Raw genomic sequence first — 12,771 nt, 5'->3', positions numbered from 1 at the left:
AATCATGCAAGCATTTGGCTACTGTATTGGGTATTGTGTAGTGTGCGATTTTTTTCAAAAAGATAGTATGTACGAAAACGCGTCGTACAGATTATTTTTTTTCAAAAATTATTTTACAGTTTTTATGAAATGAGATTAATCGCCAAATAATCGATTAAAACGTGAAATTAATAATTGAGTGGTAAAAAAAACAGCCCTACCAGTAACTGTAATGTTCAAATTCCCACACAGCATTTTAATATTTCCCAACTATGATATAAATATTTTCAGGAAAACAATATAATAGTTGTCAAAATATTTGAAAAAGTTGCGTAAATAATAAGGAAATATTTTATTTATATTTTTTGGCCAAGAAGTTCACTTTTGAAAAATATTTTTTAAAAATATTAACAAAACATTTTAATCATATTTTTTTTAAAAACATTTTCATGGAAACATTATAAAAATATTAAGTCAACATTTTTGTGCAATATTTTATTATTTTATGAGAATAAAATATTTATGCAATATTATTAGTTAAATATTCATTATTCAAGCACTCCAAAATATTCACAAAATATTATCATTTCCCAAATGCCGTGTGGGTTAAAAAGAAATTATATTTATCATAAATTTACCTACTACATTAACTTTTTTTAGAAAAGATATTTGTTGTGTTTTGTCATATATTTTATCTACAGACCTTGATCATTTTGCACACAGTCAACAATCGTAGACGTGTTAATATAAATTATGCTCATAATGATGTGTAACAATAAAATATCGATGAGCGTTGCGTTTATCGTTAAGTAATGCGTGTTATACGGTCCTATGCAAATAATAATTGTGAGTTCAAATTTCATGTTTGTCACAGTATAAACAAATAACAATGATGTAAGAACTGACCGTAAATATTATGAAGGTGTATTTACTTATAAATTAGACAATATTATATATATATACATATTTATATACATAAATTTCAATAAGACGTAATGATTTTTTTGTTATTCAATATAAGTTAGTATTTATTACAGTTGTACCGACTACCGGATCAAAGCTCACAATAATATCGTATACGTTATAATATTATGGCTTGTTGCACAAAGCTCAAAGAACAAAATATAACTAATAATTGATGGTTTCGATGAAAATGTTGTCAGTTGCACAAACGTAATTTTGATTTTTAAATACTGTTTTTTAAAATTTTTATAATTTTAGTTACCTATAGCTATTTAAGTTCTCAATTATAACTACAATAAAACCTCGATTATCCATAAACTTCTGTTATAGTTACCGTCACAATCGGCATACGTTGTTATGGATTCATTATTTGTATTAGTTTTTCTTTTACCTACCCTCGCGGTTACCCTAGTTGCAAACAGATAACCAAAGCCCTAATGTAGATATATATTTTATAATTTTTATGATACATTCATATTTAAAAGTTTTTTGAAATTATGAAAGTAAACTTTAAGAAAAATGTGAGTATAAAATAAGTACCTAGATAGCTAATATAGTGGATAGAAAATATTATTAATCACAATAGAAACTCAAACAAAACCATGGTAATCAAGAAATTAATTTTAATTTTATTAATTCGTTCGTACAACAGAAACGTATCATATAGACCTTATAAAGTTATTAATCCGAATGTGTATGGTACGAATAATAATAGTTGTACCTATAGGCGGTTTTAACAAATATAAAATGTGTTTATCCTGGGGCCTGCGCCGTCCTGGTAACAATAGTACCTACTTTTATTTTCCGTTACCACCATTACATATATTTTTGACACGATAAGAATAATTGGTTTAATTAAAAGTATAAACTTAAGGTATATATTTTGAGAATTTTGTCTTGTAGGCAACTGGTGTTTGAAAGTCAATAACGCTATTGGGATCTTTTGGACCTGATATTTAATTTATCGTGAAATAGTCATATTTGCCTAATGCCTCGATTCTTGCAGGATGGGTGCTTACCTACGTATTGAAATTCAAAATCTGACATAGGTACTATAGAGTGGGCGAGTGGAAATGTCGTTTAGTGTTACGTTAGTGGTAAGTCGAATGATTGGAAAAATTATAAATTATAACGCACCTGATTAAAATTGTATAAAATTGTACAGTTATCATTAGACGTAATACATCGTTTAAAAACAGTGCTTTTCGTATTGCTACTAGTTTTGTATTGCAATGGCTATATTATAATATTACAATTCAAAAAATTATGGAGGCATATTTATGATCCTTTTTACATGCAAATCACATATTATATATTTATACTCTATGAAGTAAGTACATAATTATATGATAGTTTTGATCGAAAATTTGTTTTAAAATATTTCGACGGAAATATAGACATATAAAAATACATGTGCGTTGTGAATGGACAGTGGAACGAGAATTAAAAACCTATGATACATGTACTTAAAGTAGATAGTAAATAGTAATAACAATAAGGCTTAGTTTTAAAGGAGACATGACAACATTTGAGGATTGGAATCAAGTGAGGTCATGATAAGATTCAGTCGATTGGTAGTAAACTGATGAAACTTTCACTAATAAGTAATAATATGTATAATTTCAAAGCGTTTTACCGTTTTGAGCCTGTTATGGCTTAACACAACGAATAGGAGAGAAGAAAATACATAACAAATATCAATCAATAATTTTTTAAGCCATTAATTAATATAATTAAAGTGCGGATTTTTATGCAATCGTAAATATATTTCCTTTTTATAGATTTTTTATAAACTTTTTTTCAGTTATAATATTACGAATCGTATAGCCAATAATAGCAATACCTATCTATGTTTTGCCTATTTCTGCATATTTGACGATTATTAGGTAGATACATATTCACACAAATTTCAACAAAATTGTATGTAATGTAAATTATAATACATATTATTTAAGTGAAATTAAATTGTATACCGATTCGAATAAAGGTGTAAAATAATGCTTCATGAGTAGAAAAATGTAATATAGGTAGGTACATAATAAAATATGGCCTCGACTACAAATTTATCGTTTTTCGGGAAATAAAATAACATTAATCTTATCGCTGTTAACATGAAGTGAACTGTATTGTTCATAATCTTGCTAAGCAACTATTTGTCACGAAACAAATTATTTTTTTTGCTTATCAAATAAACAATTAAAATGTGTGCATTTTTTTTTTACTAGGTATAGGTACTATTGATGTAAAAATACTTTACACTTATATCAAATTTTTTATCAAATAGGTGTTTTTGATTGATCTGCAGTCTACACTCTATACTAGAAGAAAATGATAAATCGAATCAAGAAAAATATTTGTTGTAGCATAATAATATATAATGTCTAAGACAAATGAAATCTTATCTACCTATCTACCTACATAGAACAACGCGTTGAAGTAAAAATGTGTATAAAAAAAATATAGTATAGTTTCACATAATATAGTTCCTACATTTTATCATTATTCCATAAAATTACAAGAAATATATTGAGTCCAGTTAATGAATTAATGAATAACATTATTATATAATGTAAAAAGTTAAACGAAATATTAGCCCCGATGATGTGGTGCATATCAAGGCTGGGTATTAACGAGTTAAAAGTTAAAATTTAATTAATTAAATCGTTACTTTTTTTTCAAATTAACTTTTAACTTAATAAGTTACTTTTTCCTAGGTTAACGTGTTAATTTCAAGTTAATTTTATTTTAAAAGTAACTAAATTAAGTTAATTTGCGTCCAAAGAATAATGCAAATTTTTGAATGGGTTTGAAAGTTTATCTTTGATGTATAATTTTAAATTTCCCCAGTAATTTTCTTGAGCGTAAAGAAATCTAATAAACCATATTATGTGTCTGGAATTTTTATTTTTTCAAATTGGCAAAATTTAACTTTATACTAAGTTAAGTTACTTTTTTTTCAAAGTCAATTTTTAACTTACCGAGTTAACGAAAAAAAATACGAGTAAATTCTAACTTAACTTAACTTTGTTATTTTAAAGTAACTTAACTTAATGAGTTAACAAAAATCGTTAACTTGCCTAGCTTCGGTGCATATTGTAATGCTGTACAATAATTAATAAAGACGATATTTCAATAAAATACCTACCAAATCCAGTATAATATACAGGCTGATTTTTTAAGCATGCTCTTTCTCATTTTTCCCTTTAATAGTACATATTTTGTTCATATTATCATTTTTAGAATTTTTGAGCATATATAAAATTCTAAACACCATGTCTCCAAATTTCTGATAAATTTTGTACTACTTAAGGAGGGTCCTGTAGCGATACATACTTCTATTTTTCAAATAATATGCCCCCTGCCTTTTTCTACATACTGCAAATTATTTATCGAATGATTTTCTTGAAAATGTTGATGTATATCAGAATTGAAAATACTAATGAATAGTTTCTGAGTTGTAAAATGTTTATACTAAGAATAATAATCCTTGAAAATGGTTTTTAAAAAATATAACCTTTATGTCATAGTTGTTAGATGTAGGATTTACTATACTTGGATTATTCTTCCAAATTATTTATATTGATAGATCAATTTTAATTACTAATATTTTAGAATCGTCTGAGCCCCCATATCTATTTAACCCATTGCCATAGCCCATAGCCCATAGATATAATATCCTTAGTACACAAAGTTATATAATTCAAAAACTACTCGCACGAATTTTGATTTAGATACTTAAAAATTCTAAGAAAAAAACTATTTGTTGAATCATTAAAGGAATAAACACCGTTTCCTATTTGAAAAAAAACAGAAGTTTGTATTGTCACAGGGTCATTCACAGGTGGTAAAAAAATGTCATGTATTGAAATATGGTCTTCAAGTGTATTTTAAAATTCCAAAAAATAGAATTTAAATTTATGCATGATTTAAGAAAAATGGTGTGGGCTTGCTTAAAAATCACTCTGTAGAACAACATAAATAGATATTATATTATTGTGATGTCTACTTCGAATAGGTATGTAATTTATCTAAATTTCACTATCCGATTCTATATAATGGTAAAGTAAAGATGTAAAATGTATAAGCGTTTCCTGTTATACATTTGTATTTCTCAGAATTGTACGTTCATCGACCTTTATGCATTTGATTAGTTCCTAAAGACTAGAGAATTATAAGTTAGTTCAGCAACACTGATATGAACGAGAAAAATAAAATAAATACTACATGTAATTTATATGGATATGATTTATTTTATTGAATGGTCCTGGTTTTAAATTTCTAATATTAAATGTATTGATGTTCGAAAACGGATAATGATTTTTACAGTGTAATTAATAATAATTAACGACTACCTATGTGCCAAATATACAGTTAATTTTTAAAGTTTTAATTAGATAACCTAAAGTGTTAATCTATTGCTACGTGCAATAAGTTTATAAAATAATAGAACATTTTTATAGTGGCTCTTAAAAAAAAGTGAAATTTATATGTATAAAAATAATGATGCAGATAAAAAAGAACCACACACTTTTATATTATATACTTAAATATGAGATATGAATTTAAATTGTATGTCAAATTTATTTTAATATATAAGTAAGTGTTAAACAGTGCTAAACAAAACTCAATTTATAAACAAAATTACCTCCTCAGACTTAATTTCGTAGTTTTTTCCATAATTTTCAATTTATTTAAGATGGATAGTATAAGTATAGTAGTATATATAGACGTATATTAGTATTAATGCATTCATATTATGAGTCTTTTTTGAAGACATTTTACGACGCCAAAATATAATTCCATAAAATAATAATTATTATAATTTTGTAATATGTTATGCTTGTTCAATATATTTTATAAAACTTATTTTTAGATTTATATGCTGTTAAATTATTTTATTATTTATTATACACAATACGAATATGTAAGTCATTATAATATTTGTAATAAAAAAAAATTTATAAAATAATCATTAATAAATTAATCTAAGAAATGTAAATTGTATTACTCAAAAATCAACAAATATTAATTACCAATATTTAGTTCAAAATTTGGTATTCATTAGCATTAACAGATAAAATAAATTCTAAACTTTTTTCAAAAAAAATTAAATCATAGCATTAAAATGTTTGATATATTTATAACAATTCATAATTAAGTGTAGCTATTAACGTTAACGTTCAAAAAATGTACGTTGAAAATTATATAAATAGGTATTTTATTTTTAATAGACACAAAATAATTTTTTTTCAGAAAGAAAACTTATGTAAAGCTGCTTTATCCCAAAAATCTTCGAGTAGAAACCGTCGATCATTATAATAGATAATAATGTATTATTATTCCATTCTTCTGAGTTTTGACGTGTTATTATAGAGTTCGTATCGTTGAATATTATAGTAATAAAATTAATATTGATGTTACAAAGGACGAACATAAAATAAGCCAACTCGGATAAAATATTGACCTGCGTTACTTAGAAACTATTATATGAAAATTATGTTGGGTTTTTTTAAAATACTCAGAAATAACATTGAGAATATTAAAACAATAATGATTAAGACATTACAATATATTATTTTATGTTTATAAAATAGTATACAAATTAATTAAACAAATATATATTTTATTTGTATTAGAATGCCTTGTTGGTAATAGATACCTACTGAGTAAACACTATAAAGACAATTATTTAAAAATTCTATCATGGACAGTATTGACTAATAACAGGTCTAATAACAAACAACGGTGCAATACTGTACATCTACAGCTCAAGTTCCATCCTAAACGAAAAAAGTGACCTTAAACGGAAAACGGTTTGTTGATCAATGAGCACGGAATATGCACGTATTCATACTCACCTCTAAATCTAATTAACATAGTTACAAAGTGCACTGTGTCTTAGTTTGTAAAATATTATATTATAGGTAGGCGATTTCTACACAGATCGAACAACACTGAAAGCCAGGAGTAAATCGAAAAAAAATACAACGCGAAGAATATTATAATATATTAATATTATTATGTAGTGTCAGCTTTTGCAAATTGACCACATTGTTCGTATAATTTTTTAACCAATTTGTAAAATCCGGTGAAGAAATTGTTACTCACATTAATTAGAACGGTGCACCGAAGTTCAAGCGCAGGCAATAACCGTATATTCCATCATATACATTATCAGTAACTAACGGGGCGCCGAGTCGGGGGACTTGGCTATTATTGCCTATATAAGCCGGTCGTTTAGTTTTGATTGATCAGTGCACGAATTTGTTTGCTGAATAACTATTATTATTATTATAATATTATATCATCGTCGTAATCGAAAAACGCCATCACCATGAACGGAAAAATTGTCTTGTGTTTCGCGGTCGTCTTCATTGGACAGGTTAGACAATTTATTCAAACACACTGCTATTATTATAATAATTTATGTATAAGTTATTATTTTTGTTCGATATTTTAATATCGCTATTTTGGCTTTATGTATTTCTATAACAGTGTTAGTACAATGATTATTAATAACGACGAAGGAAAAGAATAATAATATTTATTAACTTCCAAATTATTTGTTTGACTTGTGATTTTATTGTAAAACTCCTTTTCGACTCTACGTTTTTACGTATAATTTTATCCACTCTCGTATTATTATATATTTATAATTTATTTACTATATATTTTACTGTGTGTGATGTATGATTACGAAATCATGTAGATATTTTAAATATTTTAAACAATACGATTCTCTTTTTTTGACGAACCTACGTCTTAAGTATTTAGTTTTAGCTTATTCATTATTTCTAATTTATGAAATGTATTTAAACTCTTAAATAACTTTATAGGCCATGTCAGCCGCAACCGGTACTACACCTGAAGTCGAAGACATTAAAAAAGTTGCTGAACAAATGTCACAAACTTTTATGTCTGTTGCCAATCACTTAGTGGGAATTACCCCTAACTCTGCCGATGCCCAAAAATCCATTGAAAAGATTAGAACTATAATGAATAAAGGATTCACAGACGTAAGAATAAATAATATAAATTGTAACACGTCGTTTTATTTATTCAAATTTATTTCTATTTTCGAATTTAATTAACTTTTACAGATGGAAACCGAAGCTAATAAAATGAAGGATATCGTTCGCAAAAACGCTGACCCGAAATTGGTTGAAAAATACGATGAATTAGAAAAGGAGTTGAAAAAACATCTTAGTACAGCCAAAGACATGTTCGAAGATAAAGTCGTCAAACCCATCGGCGAAAAGGTAGAATTAAAGAAAATCACCGAAAACGTTATCAAAACTACCAAGGATATGGAAGTATGTTTACATATTATATAAATTATAATATGTTATAACCACAATCATAGTTTAACCAATACATAATACATTATAGTAGTATAGGTGCATATTATATATATATAAAACCATTTATTGATATTTTGAAAATATTAATTTTAATTTCATAATTGGTTTCGTTTTTCAACAATTGATTGGTTTTCTTATCGTTGAATAACAATATAAAATCTTCAAAATTAAAACATTTGTTGACATTTGTTAACACCAATTGTTACATTCATTATCTTTACATATTCATACATGATGATTATTGACACTGGAGGATTTGAAACTTAAAATAACTATTAAAATGAGCAATTGTCAAATCCAAAAGATACCTACATCCTATACAATATTATTATAATTTACCAATTATGTTTTGTTATTAAATTATTTTTATAGTTTAAATATATGAATCATTAATATTGATTATTGATTAAATGTTTCAGGCTACCATGAACAAGGCCATCGACGGATTTAAGAAACAATGATTGTTTTAAAATGACGTGCGACTAATCCAAACAACATTTTTTATATTTTTTTTAATTAAATTATTTTTCTTTATAAAATCTATTTTTATTCCTGTTTTTTGTTTTTTTTAATAAAATATATACCTGAGTTAATATTTTTCAAATTATTTGTTATTGATTATTTTATAATTGTAACTAAATCTGATATGGTCGATTATATATGATTTTATTATTGTGTTTTAAACTACAGTATGAACTATGTTAGTTAGCTGGTTAAAGGAAAACATAATTATTTTAAAAAAAGTTAATACAAATATGAGTCATAAATCAATAAATCATTGTATACAAAAAACGGTTTTTAGTAAGAAGTGGAGTCAGACTCTATTTCCAAAGACATTTTATAATATGTATTCTTAAATTGTTGTGGCTTATCTATACTGGACTAGTTATTACTTATTAAGTTATTAGCACGGTTATCTACTAAAAAATTTCTTTTAAATATAATTCATAGACAATTGCGCTACATTTTTAGAATACATTTTTTATTTTTTAATACTGATAGTAAAAAACTTAAAAATTGATAAAAAAAATTTCCAGAATATTCAAAATAGCCAATTTGTAAATCTGATTTTCAGAAAAATTTACATGGTAAAAACATTTATTTAAGTCAAGTGGCTGATTTTTTACAATTTTTTTAAATATCAATATTCTCGTTAAGTAACTTACGTGGGCACCTATCACCTATGGGTATCATTGTATTGTTATTTCATTTGTCAAATATCCTTGGAACACCCTTTATATTATATTATAATATAAAATATTTGGCAGGTGTTTGAAATATTTTGGAGGGCTTAGCCCCTAAAGCCCCACTTATTTGCGCATATAGTCTTAAGGTTTAAAACCTTAAAATTTAAAAAAAATTTGAATCCATCATAGACATTGCATTCTGAAAAAAATATAACATAAACATTTAAAAAATAATATATGATTATTACTAAAATACTATGAATGGGCATATGTTCTACATGTAAAAGTAGGCCTCCTAACTACTAGCGCTTTTAATTCAGTTCGACGCCGCATAGACCGATATAATACACGTATGGTATAGAAGCGTCCGCCAACCTGAGTAGATAACCGTGGTTATTAGTAATACCAATAAGATAAGGTTAAATATAAGGATAATAAAATAAGGTTAGGTTATTAGTAAAGTTTTAAGCTAAACACTATTTTGCCAAATTATATTCTACTTATTAATGAATATCATATTATTGTTAAAAGTCATCATAGCCCTAAGTAAATACCGAATTACTGTAGAATTGTATAAATAGGTTATTGGTATAAATGTATGATATAGGTAGGTAAATAGCTTAAAATTAGTTTAAATATTTTGACCATGAAGTGCTATTAGTGAATAGCTTCTTCATCAAGCCAACCATGCCCAATGACCTATAATTGTATTATCCCTCCATTGTGCGTATTGTAATTATTTTTTATACAGATTGTACAAATAAAACAAATATGACAAAAAAAAATATTTTGAAAATTTCAATATCATTAAAAAAATTATAATTGAAGTAATAGTGGAATATATCACAAGTCTACGGTTAATATTTATTGTGGTAAAACAACTAAAATCGTTATTTTAGTTTGAACACACAATTTAGTGAAAATTTGTAGGTACTTCAAACGTTAAGTTAAAAAAAAAAATCATGACTGGATAGTTTTAATACATTTTAACCACTGTATAAACAAACTTATAACTCATAAGTTACAAGGAGCCTTGTATTGAAATTTTCAAGCTCATTGACCTGTAATACCAAAAAAATAATATATGGTTAAATTGATAAAACAAAAAAAAAAAATACTAAGAAAATTTCAAAATTTCAAAATATTATGTATTTTGTATTTCAAACAGAACAAATAAACAATTTTAAAATTACTTCAGAGAAAATGTTCATATAAATCTACGGTTAATTCCTTTTTGAACTACAAAAAAATATTGCTCGTAGGAGTGTCATCAGACACAAAAAAATAATAAAAATAAAAACACACAAATCAATGTAATGGTTGTACATATTACGTAATATTATATACATATTATACATATTTACATTTTATACATCCATCGTTTCTGTTTTGTTTTATTCTGCTTTATTTAATATATTAAGTAAAAATTGAGTTGCTATGTATAAAACAAAAAAAAATATTTAACTATGCTCTAAAAAATGAAGTAGCAAATTATTTGGTTTCTTTGCAAAAATGTATTGCAACACAGTTTGTTAAAAGCATACATGAACGATGAACAACATTCTTCATAGTTTGAACTGTGTAAAATTCATTCTCAAACAAAAGTACAAAATACAAAAATGTATTTAAAAAAAATTACTGTTTATTGTTTAAAAGGAAACGCTTCATTCAAATGCCTACTACAAATTCATGCTCGTGCTGCAAGTGGATCATATACCAGATGATATATTCCAGACACGTCCTATAGGTACTTAGAACTTATTTATACTTACGGATTTCTGAACATTCAAATTTCGTTAAATTCTATAACGTATTTTTTTTATATAATATTATCTATGTATTTCACAAATATTATTATTATGCCTAACATTTTGAAGATGTAACTATTATAGTGGTTCTTTGGAATAGATTTTAATCATTCTTTTAATAATTCAAATCATTTTAAGTTCTTGATTGTACATTATATTATACACGATTTATTTATTTTATTTATCATGAAAAGTTTACAAAATGTCAATAATATTTTATTTGTTGGCTAAAAAAGCTTGACAATTTAATACAAGGCTCCTAATATATTGTTACAATAGCATTTGAAAAATATTGAAAATCTTTAGTCACAATTTTTTTATAAGCATTAAAAGTTCAACATTTCAAATCTCGACAAAACACGTAAAAATCAAGTGTGCAAATTATTTTGAGTTAGAAATTCATAAAAATTTTTCTTTTTAAATCTAAGATTTTACAACATTGGATATTCATTCGATTTCTCATGTAGCGATTTTCCTATTTTGTAGTGATTTAAAAATGAAAATTGAAGGTACATGAAAAGTTCACTGAATGTTTATATTTTCATTTTGACACTGCAATTTTGAACATATTTTGACTCGTTTTGAGCTGTTTACAGACAATTTCAAATTTTAATAAAATTTTATTTGTAGGGTAGAAAGCGATCAAATTATTTTGAAAAAAGTTATTACATCCCAAATTAATTTAATCAAAAAAATATCGATATTTTAAAAAATTTTAAAAAATACTTGATTTAGATAAACGTTTTACAATCAAAATTGTTCTTATAATCAGATTCACAAATTAGCTATTTTTAATATATCCGAAAAAATTTAAATCAAATTTTAATTTTTAGATTCTGAGTGGAACGATGAATGTATTGATTTTACAATGATGTGTGTTTTTCTAATTTTTTATTTTTATTTTTTATTTTTTAATTTTTTAATTTTTTTTTTATTTTTTTTGTGTCTGTGTACACGATAAGTAGTCGAACTAATGCTACGATTTTCAACTTCAGTATCTTGTTCGATCAGAAAGTGAATATCGTTGGTGCATTGGGAAGGTCAAAATTTAAATTTCCTAGTAGTTTTCAAAAGCGCCGGGAAAAACAAAAGAAAAATTAAGGAAAAACTGGAATTTTTAAGCAAAATCGATTTTTCACAAAATTGAATTTGGTTTTTGGTGTAACTTTAAAAAAAATGACCGTAGATACATGAAATTTTGACTGAATGTTTATCTTAGCATTTTCTATACACCATAACATTTTTAAAATATTTTGATTTATTTTGAGCTCTTTACGGACATTTTCATTTTCCATTTTTTTTTAGTTTTTTATCTAAAAATATCAATAAAATTTTATTTGTTGGATAAAAAAGCTTGAAAATTTAATAGAAGGCTCCTAGTATATTGTTTCAAAGGCAGATGAAAAATATTAAAAATCGTTAGTCACAGTTTTTTTTCATAAGCATTTAAAGTTCAAAAATGACAAAATATGG

General features: G+C 25.3%; 2 protein-coding genes across 2 annotated transcripts in view; one reads left to right on the top strand and one right to left on the bottom strand.

Annotated features, from left to right (window-relative positions):
* LOC100571382 overlaps nucleotides 1-7,132 on the bottom strand; it is a 13,491-nt gene extending 6,359 nt beyond the window's left edge. The window contains exon 1 of the mRNA XM_008181837.3: nucleotides 7,051-7,132. The gene's annotated coding sequence lies outside the window, so the exon portion shown is untranslated. The remainder of the gene's footprint in view (nucleotides 1-7,050) is intronic.
* Nucleotides 6,874-8,907, top strand: LOC100163734 (uncharacterized). Its single transcript, NM_001162116.2, is given in 4 exon segments — nucleotides 6,874-7,324; nucleotides 7,779-7,958; nucleotides 8,043-8,255; nucleotides 8,723-8,907. Coding segments are annotated over 4 exon segments (483 nt in total). The 5' UTR covers nucleotides 6,874-7,276; the 3' UTR covers nucleotides 8,765-8,907.
* The last annotated feature ends 3,864 nt before the right edge of the window (nucleotides 8,908-12,771 follow it).

This window comes from Acyrthosiphon pisum, chromosome A1 (assembly GCF_005508785.2).
Source record: "Acyrthosiphon pisum isolate AL4f chromosome A1, pea_aphid_22Mar2018_4r6ur, whole genome shotgun sequence".
Lineage (NCBI taxonomy): Eukaryota > Metazoa > Arthropoda > Insecta > Hemiptera > Aphididae > Acyrthosiphon > Acyrthosiphon pisum.
Note: the sequence above shows the minus strand (reverse complement) of the source record. Positions and strands in the feature narration are given on the sequence as shown.